The sequence below is a fragment of the Nannospalax galili genome, unplaced genomic scaffold (assembly GCF_000622305.1).
Source record: "Nannospalax galili isolate Female #2095 unplaced genomic scaffold, S.galili_v1.0 scaffold1027, whole genome shotgun sequence".
Lineage (NCBI taxonomy): Eukaryota > Metazoa > Chordata > Mammalia > Rodentia > Spalacidae > Nannospalax > Nannospalax galili.
Genome location: NW_008355723.1, coordinates 301,369 through 319,918, shown reverse-complemented (window position 1 = coordinate 319,918; position 18,550 = coordinate 301,369). Strand labels below are relative to the sequence as shown.

The 18,550-nt window shown below is 41.3% G+C and overlaps 1 protein-coding gene across 2 annotated transcripts in view; it reads left to right on the top strand.

The window, feature by feature from the left end:
• Positions 1-18,550, top strand: part of Plce1 (phospholipase C epsilon 1) — a 351,996-nt gene that overhangs the window by 318,679 nt on the left and 14,767 nt on the right. For both annotated transcript variants that reach the window (XM_017803186.2, XM_017803185.2), the window contains 7 exons: positions 2,645-2,776; positions 3,853-4,140; positions 9,221-9,384; positions 10,828-11,089; positions 13,034-13,152; positions 14,365-14,493; positions 18,097-18,306. In XM_017803186.2, coding sequence (XP_017658675.1) covers positions 2,645-2,776; positions 3,853-4,140; positions 9,221-9,384; positions 10,828-11,089; positions 13,034-13,152; positions 14,365-14,493; positions 18,097-18,306 — 1,304 coding nt within the window. The remainder of the gene's footprint in view (positions 1-2,644; positions 2,777-3,852; positions 4,141-9,220; positions 9,385-10,827; positions 11,090-13,033; positions 13,153-14,364; positions 14,494-18,096; positions 18,307-18,550) is intronic.

The window sequence follows — 18,550 nt, the reverse complement described above, 5'->3', positions numbered from 1 at the left end:
TTATGCATGAAGAACGTAATAAAATGTTTATTTTGTTACCTCACTGATTTTATGTTTGGTCAGTTTAATTGATAAGTTGCATTGTTTCATTTCAGTTTATCACAGCTTTCACCCTCCCAAATCCTGTCTCATGAGCCATATTCAAAACCCCTGCAGAAGCTGGGCCCCATGGCAGGGCTTGTAATCCTACCTCCTTCAGAGGCTAAGGCGGGATTGTAAATTCAAGGCTTGCCTACAGAACGATTTCAGGGGCTATCCTATGTAACCTAACATGACCCTGTCTCAAATTAAAAGTAAAAAAAGGAATGGGGATATAGCTCAGTAATAGAGCACTCTTCTGGCATTTGTAAGACCCTAGGCTCAATTCCCTGTACCACTAAAATAAAACAAAGCAAAAACAAAACCTATAGAATAACCCAGGGCTCCATATAAGTGATTTTCCCACAATCATGAATCTAGATATGGTCAGGCCAAGAGCCAGAACTCAGGTGTTTGAATTCCTAGGATTGTGTTCTTTGTACCACAACCTCTGTCTTTCTTAGGGCCAAGGAAATAGCTGAGTTTTTATGTTTATATTTGCTATAGGGTTTGTTTCTCAGTTACAGTTGACATCTCCACGTTTTTTTCTCCCTCCTTCTAATAAAAAATAAAAGGAGGGAAGACACGATATTGTTCTCATATTTCCCCACCTTCTTAGTTTCTGGATGCTTCCCAGCAAGCTCCCCACATCTCCCACGCTCATCAGGCATATAGCATTCTCACAGTCAGGCCTTTGCTCAGACAGTATACTTAGGCTGAGACTGCAACTCACTGGTTGAGTACTTGCTTAGCATATACAAATCCCTGGAGTCCATCCCCAGTACCACAGAAAAGAAAAAAGAATGTGTTTAACTTGACCCCTCCTACCTACTTCCTGTTGCCACTGATCAAATTCCAAAGGTCAAGGGTCCCTGTGAAGTATCTGAGACTCTACAACTCATCATGGTGTCTTCTTATAGGGACCTCCTGTGTTTTTAGGTATGTGCTTGTGTGCCTCCTGAATCTCCATTTCCTACAACCAATATCCCCAGAATTGACAAAAAAATATATATATATATATATATGGCAAAGAGGAATATTGATGATAGTCATTGGCCAGGTCATTGGTCAAAGACCTAGGCTTTTGGAGACAAAAATGGATGTGATTAGTCTTAACTCTTGTCTCTGACTCTGGTCATCACAAATCCCCTCTCTGAGCCTCAGTTTTCTGATTCTACCTCTCTGCTTTTGAACACATCCCGATCCAGTCTTTAATGATTCTTGCAAGATACACTTTTTTTCTCTCTCTATTTTGAAACAGGGTCTCCCTGTAGCCCCAAGATACACTTTTATCTCAAAGATCTTCCAATGCTACATTCAATTAAGGAGTCACTCACCAACAGTTATAGACAATAGGAATGACTTGGAGTTAGCTAGTTTCATTGGAGCCTTGACATCACTCTTCTTCCCACTGGGGCCAGGTCTGTGTGGTGTGCATTCATTTTCTCATTCAGCAAATATGTATTTAGTTCCTGCTATGCACCAGGCACTGTGCCTGGCATAAGGGATCCAGGGAGTGATTGGACTTGCTGTGAGAAAGAGAAGCCACAAGACTTCATCAACATATCTTTTGCACTGAATCCTCAGATTAGTCCTGAGTTCCTATAATCACACCCATTTCGTAGATAAGGAAAAGCTGGGGCTTTAGGCGTGGATCATGCCAGAATGATTTGAATGTAGACAATATCATCTTAAAGCCCAGGTTCATGATCACTCTTTCATCTCCCCAAATTGAGTTGTTAGCCTCTGCGAGTTGAAGATTGACTGTAACATGTTCTTTACACACCAATTTTAAAAAGTATTTCAGAAGGCTGGAGAGATGGCCCAGTAGTTAAGAGCACTGGCTGCTCTTGCCGAGGGCCCAGGTTCAGTTCCCAGCACCCACATGGCAGCTAACAACCATCCATAACTCCAATTCCATGGAATCTGATGCTGTCTTCTAGCCTCTGTGAGCATTGCATGACATGGGTGTATTTACACACATGTAGGAAAAACATACACATAAGTTAAAAATAAATCAAATTTTTAAAAAATATTTCAGAACATGGGGCTGGAGAGATGGCTCAGAGGTTAAGAGCACTGACTGCTCTCGCAGAGGATCCAGGTTCGATTCCCAGTACCCACATGGCGGCTATGAACTGTCCTTAACTCCAGTTCCAGGAGAATCAGAAGCCCTCTTCTGACTTCCACGACATTGCACGACACGGATACACTTGCATGCGGGCAATACACTCATACACATAAGGATAAGGATAATAAATATTTTAAAAATTAAAAAAAATATATTTCAGAACATAGTTCACTTTTTGTGTGTGTATGTATGTGATTTTATAATTTTGTCATTCTATAATCATGTAATGCTTGTTGTATTTTTCTAGAGGTAAAATAATACACTTTGCTATAATTGCCTACAACACTGTTTTCAGCCATGTTAAAAATGCTAGTAAGTCTGTGCTGGGTTGCAAGAGAGTAGTAGGACTTTAAAATAAACATTAACAAGGATGGAAAATGTTGAGCTTCTTTGCCTGTAGCTTTTGGCTTATTTATTTTCATTTTATGAGAACAGGCCTGTCAACTCTAAATTCATCTGGCTCTAGCAGAGGAAAAGAAAGGAAAAGCAGGAAGTCCATTTTTGGCAACAATCCTGGCAGAATGAGCCCAGGGGAGACAGCATCACTTAACAAAACATCTGGAAAAAGTAAAGTCACCTTCTTCCAATATCTTTGCTAGATGCTCATGCTAGATGATTCAGATATTTTACTGTCTAACCACTTCCCTTGAATTTTTAAATTCATTTTTATTTTCACAAATGTTCGCACTATCCAAGTATGACATAAATATTTTTAAATTCTTAATTTATTCTTTTAACTCACTAAAAATAGCCTTTCACTGAAGATATGCTAACATTGTTTGCCTCAAAAGTAAAAGCTGGAAACACCTTAAACTGTTCTTGTGGTTCCCGGAACAGTACTCTATCCGGAACATCTATCCATATATTTCTAATTACTTTTTATTGTAAAAGTAATAAATTCTCATAGTTAAAAGCTCAAATAATACATAAAATGATTAAAATTCCTTTCCACTCTCAGTATCCTGGTGCTGTTTCCCAGAGTCGACTACTAGGAAGTTTATCAGATTTTGTTCAAGAAAAATAAAATCCTTTTAAAGAAAATCCAAGTGTGATGTAGTCAAACATTGTATAACTTTAATACTTGCTATAAATTTTCACACGCTGTTTTGTACATTTATCTCTTATCCTCTTTCATGCCTGTGTAATATCCCTTTATGTGGATAAACTGTCATTTATTTAACTACTTCATCCTTGACACAATATTTGGGTTGCTTCCTATTTTTGTTTTTTGCAGGTTTTATACACCTGCACATAGATTTTGTATTTGTGAAAATATACCCACTGAACACATAGAGTAATGAGGCAAAGAACTCCCAAGCTTTTAATTTAAATCAGTGTTACTATCCTCATTTTATTTTTTTTATTTATTTATTTATTTTATTTATTTATTTTGGGTGCTGGGGATTGAACCCAGAGCCTTGTGCATGCTGAAATGTGTGCTCTAACAACCACTGAGCTACACCCCAGCTTGCTACTCTCATTTAAAAACGCAGTGTTTCAAGGAAATAGACTAATTCACAAGCAAAATTCAAGATATATTCTGATGTCTTGTTGTGACTTTATCAGCTATGCTGTTGACACAATCTTTCTGAAATATTTAAAGTTCCGACACTAATCTGGGGATAATCTTTGGGGGGGTTTAGGTTCCTATGAAGTAATACGGCAAACCTGGGAGGAATCTTCCCCACTCAACCCAACCACATCCCTCAGCGCTATCATCAGGACTCCCAAATGCTATCATATCTCATCACTGAATGAAAATGCCGCCAAACGTCTGTGTCGTAGGTATTCTCAAAAACTGATCCAGCACACAGCCAGTCAGCTGCTGAGGACGTACCCTGCCGCCACCCGGATCGACTCATCCAACCCCAACCCCCTCATGTTCTGGCTCCATGGGATACAGCTCGTGGCCCTCAATTACCAGACAGATGGTAAGGGGCCACGTCTTCACCTCTCTCACCTCATGTTTCAGTAAATGCTGTTCCATGAATACTTGTTTTCTAGGAGCAGGAAAGAGTCCAGACTGGGGCACATGTATGTGGGGGTTAGAGGAAGCACAGTGAATGAAAAAGAGAAGGAAGTTGATCCTGAATTGGGCTCCTGGTATTTTAGAGTTAAGGTAATAAAAAAGAGCCTTGAAGGGGGGTCCATGGAAAAAGTGGATGATAACCCTCCAACAGCCTTTTAAATATGGTAGCTAAAATTGCATTTTTTTTTTTTTTTTTTTTTTTTGTCTTTTTGACACAGGGTCTCACTGTAGCCCCAGCCAGTCTGAACTCACTGTGTAGACCAGGGTGGCCTTGAATTCAGAGAGATCCACCTGCCTCTGCTTCCCAAGTGCTGGGACTAAAGATGTGGTCACCACGCTGGACTTAAAGGCACCTTTAACCACAAACTGCACTTGACAGAATTCTATCCAGCTGGATTTTAAAGATCTTTGGGGGCAGGAATTGTCTGACATCACTTTGTTAACCCTTTTCAGTATACAGTTGTTCTTGCAAGTCAGAAAGTAGCGTCCAGCAAGCAGGGCATCACTGCACCTCCCTGAAGTCCCAGCACTCTGAAGGCTGGAGGAAGATCACCAGTTCAAGGCCAGCCTGAGCCACATAGCGAGCTTATCTCAAAGAAAACAAGTAGCACTAGTACTCAAACACTGTGTAAAAGTCCCTTTGTTCAAGATTGCAAGATGGCTTGTAATAAATTCAAGTTCCCTGGGAGTTTGGGAAATAAGGCATTTTGTTTCTACTTGGTGATGAAAGAAAGTGAGGAATGTTTCCTAGAAGCTCATGCAAAAACCAGTCTTGAACATCGGAGTGGCCAGCAGCCCTGTCGCTCATCTCACATAAACTTAATCCAACCCTAACAGACTGTGCTGAACCATAAACCACAGCTTGGCCCTGCTCCAGCTGAGAGCAGACCACAGCCTTCAGCTCTGGGACAAATTGGTACCTGGCACTGTTGTCTATGGTACCTACTACAGCTGACACTAAAGACATTGGGTCAGCAATATCAGCCATGTTTTGTTTTATTTTTCCTCTATTATTTTTACTATTTTCAACTGAAATTAAATAAAACAATGCAGTGAAATACCATACTCACATAGCTCCTGGCCCATATAAAGCATTGCACAGATGTTAACTCTCCTTAAGTGTGTTTGCTAAGTTATAAAAACAGTATGATTTGGACTCACAAATGGAAATAATGGCAAAAGACTTCCAGAGTTGTAAAAGTTTTCTTTTCCATTTCTTTTCAATCTTTCACAAGTGGCCCATGGGTTTACATCCCTAACTCTATCTGTAGCTATGTCCAAGGCATCCTGAGTTATTACGATACTTAAATATTTTAAGTACACTGAAATAACTAACAGAATGGTTTCCTGGAGGAAATGTAAGTATGCTTGGCTTGGAGTGTACCTTTTCTCCTGAAGTGCCAAGACTGGGGCAGACACACTGGCTCCACTGATGGCAAAGGGCGCCCCAGCTAACATGGATACAAAGAGCCGCCACTCCTGAGACCACCCCATCATCCACAACACAAACTAAACTAGAGCTTGCCTTCTCCTCAGCCCTCAGCCTTTTTGTCTCCCCAAATCAACCCAAGATCACATCTCTTGCAGTTGCAAATGACTGTCATGTGGTTCATCTTCAAGTTTCTCTGAATCCAACCCAAAAGGAGTGTTGTCACCTAACCCTTCTCAATTCAATTCAGCAAGCCTGAAACATCACCCCTTGCTGCATAAGGCACAAGTGACATGCAAACTGGGACTAAAACGTCACTCAGCACTTTGCACACACTCAATAATCAGTAAATGCACACTTCCTTGGCCTGAAGCAGACTGTCCTTGATCAACTCCACTGTAATCTGAACCAGCGGGTCTTGATTTGGGTCCAAATCTATATTAGTTACTTTTTTCATTGCTGTGACAAAATAACTGGTAAGAAGCCACTTGGCCAGGTGGGGTGGCACACACCTTTAGTCCCAGCACTCGAGAGGCAGAGGCAGGCAGATCTCTGAGTTCAAGGCCAACCTGGTCTAAATAGTGAGTTCCAGGCCAGCTGGGGCTACAGGGAGACCCTGTCTCAAATAATTGCCTTTTTTAGACAGGCAGAGAGAATCTTTTAAAATTAAATATTTTCACAGTTCAAGAGGATGCATTCCATCACGGCAGGAAAGACATGGGAGCAGGAGCAGGAGGCCAGCTAGTCACATCACATCTACAGTCAGGAGGCAGAGAGTGAACAGGAAATGGGGCTAAACTGAAATCCTCAAGGCCCACCTCCCCACCCACCCCCACCCTGTACCTACTTCTTCCAGCAAAGCTCCAAAGCCGAGGTAGGGGGGCAGGTGTTTAAACACATGAGCCTATGGAGAACATTTCACATTCAGATCACAAGAGCTCCTCCAGGTTCTTCTCTGTGACTTGCAAATCTAAACAGGCAGATAAGCTTCAATAGCAGGATAATCATTTTTAATTGTTGGAACAAATTCCTAGGTTAGGAAGTGCTTGATTTTCCAAGACTCCTCCTGCTGCCTCTCCAGCCTCCTCGGCTTACAGGGCTCATCTGCCTAGCCTTTGTGTAGATCAAGGGACCTTTGTGCCTCAGAGGTTGTGTATAGAAATAGGACCATTTCTTCTCAAACTTTCTCCTAACTTGTAAACTCCAAGAAGGTCAAAAGTAATCTGGAACTAGAAAAATCACAGGTCCACACTCAATAAAATAAAGTCTTGAGTTTGTAAAACCTGAGGCTGGTATACAGACTTCTAGTTACTGTTGGCAATAGTCTGTCTGAGTTCTTTTATCTGGGACAGAATGAACCCTGCTCCTACACTGAGCTCATACATATATAAGCATACAACCCCAGTCAGAAGAAAAGCCTCTTTCTAAAAAGCATTTATTATGCTTTGTTATAGCTGCACTTTTTAATGTTAATTTTTTTCAAGACCTCAAATATAAGCACAAGTATTATGAGAATGGTGTCTACTTAATACCATGTTTTCTAATGAATAGGAGACCATAAAGGTAGTGGTAGGTCTGCTCTACCACTAAATGCATCATTCAGAAGGGTAAAATGGGACTGTACTGAGTCATGCACATTCTTTTGGTTACAACTGGATTCTCAAGCTGTAGTTGCAGGTGACCGCTGGGACCACCCCTAGAGAACAGTCAGAGGATTTGAAACCCCTCTTTGTTTCAAACTGAGCAGCTCCACATAAATCTGTTTTACATATTGGGGTACTAAATGGGATCTTAGCAAAGAAAAAGTGCTTTAAAGTTTAAAAAATCTGTTAGGCTAAACACAGTGCTAATGGAATCCAACTCCAAACCTGAATGAGGTTGACATCAAAATAACTGTAAGCCACTTTTATTATTGCTAAGAATACTCATTGACCAGCCTTTGCCTGAAATGCTTGACACTAGAAGTGTTTGGATTTGGAGTTGTTCAGATTTCGGGAGTATTTTGGGGACAGAGAGAGAGAATGAATATACTGTTTTAGGGGCAGTCTATCAGAAAGTCAGACGTGGAATTTTCCTTTGTGGTATCATGTCAGTGCTCATAAAGTTGTAATAGATTTTGGATTTTCAGATTACAGAAGCTCTACTTTCAGATTAGGGTAAATAGCCGTTTCATATTTACCTACCCCAAGTGAGTTTGTTTGCTCTGCTCTCTTGACCATTCTAGCCATGCCTGTGTTTCACTGTCACAAAACAGCCAGGGAAGAGAATTTTCTCCCACTTCAGGTGAAAAAACACAGCCTCAATAAGCCAGTCACATTGGCTTTGGAAGGGGCCTGATGTAAATGGGTGCAAAGCACTAATTCTACAGAGACGGAAATAAAGGCACAGGGAGCTTTAAATGCCCAATATGTCTTCTCCAGGAATTCCTGTGCATACTCTTGGCCAGCCCAGATACACGGAAAAAATTTACACACAAGAGCAGGGGCCAAGTTTTTGTTGTCCCAAAACACCACGCTTTTCCTTGAAGTTGGTTCATGTAGCAAAGTTCATTCGGCACAGGGAAGGAATCTACCAGAGGGAACATTCATCAGGTGTGTCTCATAAACCTTTTGCTCATTTGGGCAGTTTTTAGACAGACTTGAGCCATTAGATGAGCCTGTGAGTGAGGAAGAGTCCAGAAACTGTGCAGTCGTTCATCAAAAAACCCTGCCAAATAAAATCTGGCCACAGAACACTCGGAGCCTCACTTGGAGTAAGGGTTCCTAAAGTAATGATCGAGGAGGCTGTGGACCTGATGTGAATCATATGTGATGATTTTTTTTTCATATTTAACAAAAAAGAAGTAAAAATAATTTATGGATCAAAATAGAGACCTCAAGGAAATGCTGTTTCTCTTCTTCTTCTTCTTCTTTCGTACTGTTAAGATTTTATCTTACCTTTGAAATAGCAAAGAATTGACCATAAAATTGTCTGCATAGTTTGGTATTTGGGGGTATGAAAATGTAATGATTCTTTCCCAAAATAATGGTTTTGTTCCAAAATTCAACATAAAATTCTGTTAAGTTTTCTGATGGGTATGATAAAGTTGTACTTGCAAAAGGAGTTTTTAAAAGGCAGCCCCCAATTTGGAGTGGGAACATAAAGCATTTCCCTAGTCTATGTGGACAGTGATTTCTATCTCTTGTTACCTGTTGTACCTGGTACCTAACACAGCCTGGCACACAGTAGGCATTCATCTATCTATGAAGTGAATGACTGATTATCTCCATTCTTGAGCTTCAGAAAAATGGATGCAAAGATCTTTTGAACTTCACAGTAAGTTTTAACAGTTAAAGTAATAATGTCAGGCATGGTAGTGCATGTCTTTAATCTCAGCGGAGAGGCAGAGTCAGGCAGATCTCTGTGAGTTTGAGGCCAACTTGGTCTACATAGTGAGTTCCAGGCCAGCTGGTGGTATTAGGGAGACCCTATCTCAAAAAAATAAAATAAAATAAAATAAAAAGAAATATAAAGTAACAAACAGTCTTGGCTTTTGTTTTTTGTTTTATTGCAGATCTCCCTTTACATTTAAATGCCACAATGTTTGAGGCAAATGGTGGCTGTGGTTATGTTTTAAAGCCCCCAGTCCTGTGGGATAAAAGTTGTCCCATGTATCAGAAGTTTTCTCCACTGGAAAGAGACCTAGATAACATGGACCCTGCCATCTATTCTTTAACTGTAAGTATACCTCCTATTGTCAGCATAATGAGGCATTTAAGCCTTCAGAAATATGAGCCGTTTTTTAAGTTAAGGCATTGCAAAGTCTTAAATTGTCACAAACCATGTAGATTTCATTCCCACAAAAATTTATTTTCCAGAAAGTCACTCTGTCTTTTGGGATCCATAGAATCATAACTGAGTGCCCCCCATAAATGCTGAGCTCCTTCGGTCAGCTTAGCTTGAGCTCCAAAAAGCTCCAGGAACAGACAAACTAGCATCAGTATATGGATACACTGAAGCGTCTTTCCTGCTTCTAGTTTAATCACTTACATAACTTGTTGATGAAACTCTACAGATTCCCCCTAAAGAACAGAGGTCTGCTAGCTCCTCACTCAATTCTACTTCCTAATTTATTTGTTCCCTCTTAGCCAACAGAGAAAAAAATCAGGGCAGGAGACAGTAAGAGAGAGGAACAAGGCCATTTTCTCTCATTTTAAGTTTCGTTCTCTCCAAAAGAAAGCCTGCTTGTGACACTCTAGAACCCTGCCATAGCTGCATTCACATTCTCCCACCATCCAAACTGCTTTTCTCTCGCCCTACAGTAGAAGAGCAGTAGCCTCTATTGTATCTGACCATTTTAGCAGGGGTTCAGTATAGTTTTATCTTTTTACAGAAGGCTGTGAATTAACTTTTAACCATATTCCATAACTTGCTCCAAAACTATTCAAGATTTCGTACTTGTAAAATATATTCCTGCAACATTTTGCACAGAATAGCAGTAACAATCTTGTGTGTGCATGGAATGAGGTGTTCTTTTTTTCTTGACAATGCTGAGAAATGTAAGGTCGTTTAGTTAGTGCTTGGTTTTCAAATTTTGAGCATTGAAAGATTACAGTTTAATGAATGCTGTTGGCAAATAGGATTTTCACATAATTCCAGTTATGTAATTACCTGATTACAATTACTGGGGGTTTTTTTGGGGGGGGTGTTGTTGGTTGTTTTTTTGTGGTCATTTTGAGACAGGGTCTCCCTGTAGCCTGAGCTGTTCTGGAACTCACTATATAGACCAGGCTGGCCTTGAACTCACAGAGATCTGCCTGCCTCTGCCTCCCAAGTGCTGGGATTAAAGGCATGCACCACCACACCCAGCCAATTATTGGTTTTTCACTTAAGGTTTTAGTGTTTGTTTGCTCTCAAGACAGGATCTCCCTGTAGCTCCAGCTACTCTGGAACTCTCTGTGTAGACCATGCTGGCCTTGATTTCACAGAGATCTGTCTGCCTCTGCCTCCTGAGAGCTGGGATTAAAAGCCGGCACCAGCTCACCCAGCTTTGCTTACGGGTTTTATTAATAACTTACCTTATCTGCTGCAGCATTCTCTGTGGCCAGAAGCTGAGCAGCCCAACAGCGTCTTTACTTCTCTTTCATCTTCTGTGACCTCGTCCTTTTTCTCCCCCTTCAGATTGTCTCTGGCCAAAATGTGTGCCCTAGTAACAGCACGGGAAGTCCATGCATTGAGGTTGACGTCCTGGGCATGCCCCTGGACAGCTGCCATTTCCGGACGAAGCCCATCCATCGAAACACTCTGAACCCCATGTGGAATGAACAGTTTCTGTTCCGGGTTCACTTTGAAGATCTTGTATTTCTTCGTTTTGCAGTTGTGGAAAACAACAGTTCGGCAGTAACAGCTCAGAGAATCATACCACTCAAAGCTTTAAAACGAGGTAGAATAAAATTCCCAAATGCCATCCACAGTGCCCTGGGCATTTTTCAAACAGAGGCTGAAGTAAGGAAAGAAAGCCAGGAGGGAGAGCTGGGATGTGATAGTAAGTGAGTAAGTGATAGTAAGTGTGACAGTAAGTTGGAGGAGGAGCCTGGCAGAAGTCCAGTATTGGAAGGAAGGTATTAGTGCAGGCAGGGGAAGATGGAGGATTGAACCAAGACGAGCACTGTTGGCTTGTGGGTTGAGTTTGGTAGGACCCTCAGGCTCCTTGTGTCACCTCACAGATTTTGACATGTGTAAGGCTCTTCTGGAGCCCTTGGTAATGGCGCACAGATTCGGAGTCAGTAGGTCTAGAGTGTTGGGACCTGAGATGCTTCCTTTCTAGCAGAGCCCAGGGAGGCTGACTGCTGGTCTGAGTACCAAGTTCGTCATGTGTGCTCCCCCAACAGCCCCACTCAAGCTGCCGTCTCCGAGCTTCACAAACATGTCACACTTTCCTGCTTTTTGTTCACTTCCTATTCCTCTTTCCCACTGTGCAAGCACCTCCTGATGGTTCTATGTGTTTAGTATGGTTTCCATGACATGATACTATAGCAGAATTTATGTCATCGCGCCGAAGCCTAGAAGGCCAAAATTAAGGTGTCAGCAGGCCTGGCTTTCTCAAAGTGTACTCACATGATTTTAGTTTGTGCCTATGTCTGATATCTTTATCTTAATTTCCTCTTCTAGTTTTTTGTTTTGCTTTGTTTTTGTTTTTTGAAACAACATTGCCCTGTAGCCCCAGCTGGCCTGAAACTGGCTCTGTAGACCAGCCTGGCCTCATTCTCACAGAGATCCACCTGCCTCTGTCTCCTGAGTGCTGGGATTAATGGTATGCACTACTACCTGGCCAATTTTCTCTTCTAATAAGTATATCAGCCATTGAATTGGGCCCATGCTTAAGCGCCATCTAACTTCAGGGGCTAGGGTCTCAGCATATCAATGGAGAAGCAGGTTTTCACAGTTCAGGCCATAACAGCTATATAGAAATGGGAGAAAGCACAGAGAAAGAAATCAGTTGTTTAAAGAGTGTCCATCTTTCCATTTCTCCAGTCTAGTCATTTTAGATATACATCTTTTTCAGGCTTTATGTCTGCCCATGCATACAACACCCGAGATACACGATTAACAAATACACTTTCTATAATCTTAGTATTTTGTAACTTCCTGGTTTTCAGTTTCTAATATATCTAATGAGTGAGCAACTTTCCCTGTTAATAATCATACATCTGCTTGGTGCTGGAGAGATGGCTCAGCAGTTAAGAGCACTGACTGCTCTTGCAGAGGACCCGGGTACGATTCCCAGCACCCACATGGCAGCTGTGAACCATCCTTAACTCCAGTTCCAGAACCCAGAATCTGAAGCCCTCTTCTGACCTCTGTGGCATTGCACAACACGGATGCACTCACATACATGCAGGCAATACACTCATACACATAAAATAAAAATAATAAATAAAATTAAATAGTAAAAATTAAAAAATCATACATCTGCTTTATCATTTTTACTGGCTGCATAATGTTACAGTTTATATTTATATATACCAATCCCTTGTTGTTAAATATTTTATCACTAAAGCTTTTCTAAAATGGAATTTTGACCCTTGTTAAGCAGGAATGGTAGATGCCCTGGTATCCAGTGATAGGGTATCCTTCATATGTTTGCTATTTGGGTTTAAGGATTTTCCCATTTGAATCTAAGTTAGAAACTACTGGGCATGTTAATTACTCACTGACAATCCAGTAACATCTCAGGGGACAGCTCCCGTCTGGTGAAAGGTACCTGCTAGCCACATGCCTGTTGCTATCCACTGCTCATCTTAAGGATATATTGACTTTCATGGAGATCTTTGCACAACTTGGTAATGCATGGTTAACAGCTTTTCCCAATTCTGCATCATTCCAGGATACCGACATCTTCAGCTGCGAAACTTCCACAACGAAGTCTTGGAAATCTCTAGTTTATTCATAAACAGCAGAAGAATGGAAGAAAATTCCTCTGGTGGTACAATGCCAGCCTCTTTGGTAATTGTCCTTATTTCACTCAGCATATTTGCAAGAAGTGCTACACTGAAGGTGGACTCTCTTGTGGTACAGCAAAGTGGCCAATGAGTCATTAATTAGGTAGCTGACCGTGGTGCTTACAAAGCACTTTACATATACGCTAACTCACTGGTTAAGACCCTCACATCTAGTGAAATTTGAGAGCCATTGAACCAGAGCTTGCCCCTCTAATACCTGGTTTTTTTTTTAAAACAAGGATTACTAATCTACTGGTTAATTCTATTACGTGTCCTCTTTAAAGTAGTTTCCCTCTCTATGTTCACGAGCTTTGGAAAAGCATTTTCTTCCACCTCTGCCATGACCTCTGCATAGTGCTCCTTTCTTCTGTGGCCCTTTCTTCCCCTCACCCCTGTCAATTTCTTCTCTCTGTGTCCCTGACCCCATTTCCTTGGTCCTCCTATTTCCTTCCTCCTTTCCCTTTTATTGCTCTACAGAAACCTTGGTTACACATCACACGAAGAGCTTTAAAACAATTCTTGTACCTTGGCCATCTCTACCACTTAAACCAGAATCTCTAACCATGGGTCCCACGGATCCACCTTTTAAAGATCCCCAGGGATTCCAGTGTATGACCAAGGCTGAAAGCAACACTTTTTTGAGTCAGTTATGACGTCTACCTTTGAACAGAAACTTGGCATGCAGCTACAAGGGTACCTGTTGAAAAAAAAAATTAATAAGATGCTTTCAGAGCATTTTGTTTATCTGTATTCTGTTTTTGTTTGTTTTGGCTTTATGAAACAGGTTCTTGCTCCTGTCCCATCTGGAACTTTAAGTATTGGCTATCATGCTTTTATTTATTATTTTTTTATTTATTATTTATTTATTCCAGCAAAGCTCCCTGAAAAAAATAAGATCCAATAGATTATAGACTATCAGGAAAACTAGCATTCATTTCATATAATAGTCATCCCTAGTCATGAGGGAAAGAAGCACTGTGATTTAAAATAAATCAATACCTTGGGTGGCTAAATGTCTTCATTAGACTATTGAGAAGGATACCCCATTGTCTCTTCCACCACATCAACACACATCAGGCTATAAATGGGTCCTCATCTTTTGTCTTTCATGTCCCTGCACATGCTTCTAGCATGCTAGTACTTCTGTGTTGAATAGACCCTAGAACTCTCATGTTATTCAGAACGAATGAGAAGCCATGCTATTCTTCCTTAACAGATGTTTAATACTGAAGAGAGGAAATGTTCTCAGACTCACAGAGTCACAGTGCACGGGATCCCAGGTCCAGAGCCCTTTGCTGTTTTCACTATAAATGGAGGCACCAAGGCAAAGCAACTTCTCCAACAGGTAAGTCCACTGAACCCATGATTAGGGAAATTCAGTGTTCAAAGTGTATGGACTTACATGTCTATGTAATCATATATACAATGCACATAAACATGCAAAACTCCATGCTGATGTGTCTATTTATTGCCATATAATAAATGTGGGGGTTGAACCTAAGCCCTTGCACATGCTAAGCTCTACCACTGAGCTACAAACACAGACCTTTCTTAATTTTGAAACAGAGCTTTTCCAGGCTGACCTTTAACTCACTCTGTAACATGGGCAAGCCTTGAACTTAGCCTCCTCAGTAGCTTGGATTATAGATATATACTACCAGGCTCAACTATGATATGCCTTCGGGGCAGGGGGCAGGGGAGATTGCTGCTTTGTTTGTTTGTTTGTTTGTTTGTGAGACAGGATCTTACCATATAGCATTAGCTGACCTGGAACTCGCTATGTAGACCAGATTGGCTTTGAACTCACAGAGATCCATCTGTCCCTGCCTCCTGAATGTTAGGATTAAAGGCAGGTACCACCATGCCAGGCTATGATACATCTTTTGAGTGTTTGAAAATGTATTATTCAATACTGACATCTATCCTAAGAATGATACGAGGAATCTTGGTACCACTAGACAAGCCAGCTTAACCACAGAGGATCTCAACAATTCTTCAGCTACATGAAATGCCAGGCTCCAGAAGTGAATGTCCCAATTCTTCAGTTACATGAACTGCCAGGCTCCAGAAGTGAATGTCCCTCCTACTATGTATCATTTTGTGTTCAGAGCCTGGACACAGTGCCTCATTTTTCCTCTTAATTTAGCAGATGCCAGTCAAATGGAATTTTCATCCAAGCTGAGTTGTCTGTTGGATCAGATTCCTAAAGCATCACATGAACCACATGGTCCAAGAACACATCTCTAGCTTTCCAGCTTAAAGCTTTCCTTTGTAAGAGAAGTAATCTTCTTTTCTCTTCCCTTAGCACTTGACTTGGCTTTTGAGGTTCTAACCCTTTGGTAGTGCCAAGAAACATGGAAAACCTAAAACAAAATAATGAGAGCCTGTTACCCCAAACCTGTAGCACAGCTAGCCTCAGCCCCTTTATGCCGGGCCACTTCTGCTCTGGATCCTCCTAATAAGCTCTGACCTTTTGAAGGCAGGATCACCACCTATAGGAGGACTTGTGAAAGGAGAAGAACCAGGAACAACATCTGAAGAAGGAGGGTAGCTCTCCAAAGGACAAGGGAAGCCCAGATGAAATCCCTTTTCTCTATGCACTTGGAGCTCTGCCATGTCAATTCAGTGGCCTAGTATCCTCATGTACTATTTTATCCTTCTCTGCCTTGAGGGTGGACCAAGGAGCACAATGACGAAGGGCAGTGACCCTGGAACACCCTCTGAAGTTAGTGTATATGATGAAATGTAGCAGGTTCATATAATGTATGGGGGGAATAAAAAAAGCAATTGAGCAGCAGTGTACGTGTATCAATAAATGTCTCTATCGTTTGAAGGCACATCTCTGTGGGTAGCTTAACATTTTGCCCAATATTTTAAATTGACTTAAGTATCATCATAGAAAACTGCTTAGGGGCCACATTTTTATAGATAATCAAACAAGATACTGCTAAGGGTTTTGTATTTTGTTTTTACTTGTTTTTTTAATCCATCAGTCCATAAATTTAAGTGTCTATTATCACAAATCACTACTGAGGTTTTATAAAATTGGGAAAACTTCCCATGGACCACTCATGAAAAACAGCCCTATATTCAATAGACTATAAGGCTGTTTATTTTGTCACAGCAATTGAAAGCAAACTAGAACAACTGAGAAGGAGTGATCCTGGTTCTCTTGTGGAGCTAATGGTGCCAAATTGTGCTTGTAGTAGCAGTTGTGTGCTGAAGTCAATCTGTTTGTCTTGGCCTCCATGGAATTAACAGCAGGCTGTATACTTTGAACCAAGGGCTGGGCTAAAGGGAGCGGAGTTGAGAGCCTTTTGCTCCTGCCATCCTTAGTGTATTGCATTGAGCTTCCCCTCTTAAGTAAGAAAGTGTCAGCTATGACCATTCATCGTTGGCAAGGACTTGGGGAGAAGAGTGTTTGCTTAATCCAGTCCAGGTGACAGCAGCTGTGTCTCATCACACAGCTACTTCTCACAGGAAGACAATGAAGGAGAGTTTCACTGTGACTGAACTTTCATCAGAAATCTGTACAAGAGGAGTAAGAAAGAAAGCATCAGTAAGTGGCCAAAAGATGGCTCAGGGGTTAAGAGTGCTTACTGCTCTTACCGAGGACCTCAGTTTGGTTCTCAGCACCCAGATGGCAGCTCACAACCAGTTCCAAGGTATTCAATGTCCTGTTTTGTTCTCTGGACATTACACACATCTGATACATACATGCAGGCAAAGCACTCATACACATAAAATAGAAATATATCAGTAAGACTCAAATGATGGCCAGTATTCACTGAGTTCTCATGATGTACCCATGCTGTGCTTAATGCCTCACAAAGGAAATCAATTATTACTATGAGCATTCCCATTTTACAAATGGGAAAACCAAGTCTCTTGCCCAACATTTCAAAGATAGTAAGTCTTTAGGGCATTGTGTGCTAGCCAAGTGCTAGCACTGAGCTGTAGCCCCAACTCAAGACAGTAAGTCTCCTTTTTTGAAGATTTATTTTTAGTTATGTGTATGTGTACATGCGAACAATGATGTATGTGTGCGTGTGTGTGTGTGTGTGTGTGTACCTGTACAAGTACCCACAGAGGCTAGTATCAGATCCCTCTGGCGTGAGCTGCCCCGCCTAGGTGCTAGGAATCAAACTTGGGTCCTCTGCATTGAGCCATCTCTCCAGCCCCCAAGACAATGTGTCTTAAAAGGAAACCTCAGAGGTCTGTCTGACTGCAGAGCCCAGTCCATTTAATTGTACAAAGTCAACAAAGCAAGAAAACCTTTAGGTACAGTGTCAGGAGTCTACTGAAAGGAGAATTCCCAGATCAGAATTCATCCCTGTGAGCCTCCCATGAGAAGATTATTACTGCCAATGAGAGAAATAGATGAGATGATGTTTGTAAATGCTGGACTGGGTTCTTTGCTGTCAGTCCTTTGGTGTAAGATTTCAAAGATCTAAGTTCATGGAATGGGAAACCTAAAGTTTTTTTGTTTTTGTTTTTGTTTTTGTTTATGTCTTTTTGAGGCAGGGTGTCCCTGTAGCCCCAGCTGTCCTGGAACTCACTATATAGACCAGGCTGGCTTTGAACTCACAGAGATCCACCTGCCTCTGTCTCCCGAGTGCTGGGATTAAAGGTGCATGCCACCATGCCTGGCATGGAAACTGAAAGTTTTAATTCAATAGGAGCTCTCATTCTAGCAGTGGGAAAAAATAGTTATTCTGTCTGGGGATTTTGAATAAATTGTACTGTTGCCCAGAGTGAACATGAACAATCCTTTTTGGGCATATGAGAATTCTTACATCTTCCAGAAAGAATGATGTAACAGTCCATAGTAGGTTTCAGTTATAAATTGAACATCAAACCTGCCAGAATGTCACAAAACCAACTAGCTTTCATTTGTTTGCTCTGCCCTTCAGCAGCGTGTCTGATGTTGCCTCTGCTTCTTCTTCAGGTTCTGGCAACTGAACAAGACACCAAACTTATTGCCATGGACTATTTTCTGATGGAAGAAAAACATTTTATATCTAAAGAAAAAAATGATTGCAAGAAACAACCATTCCAGAGAGCCGTGGGTCCAGAAGAAGATATCATGCAGATTCTAAGCAGCTGGTTTCCAGAGGAAGGCTATGTAGGCAGAATTGTCTTAAAACCCCAACAGGAAGTAAGTGCATCCTGTGCATAGCCTCTGTTGTGACAGCTCAGTATGTCACCAACCATCCTGTCAATGACCAGCTCCTTCAAATACTGAATTACTTGTCATTGCAACATGGTTCAGATTATTTTCAAGTACATGTGGATAAGGGGTTTTATTCTGTGCGTATTCAGTCTAAAAGAACATCTTTTGTAAAACAGTGAGAGCAGGAACTTAAAGGATCCTCAGCTGTGGGTCCAGTGTTTTATTTGCA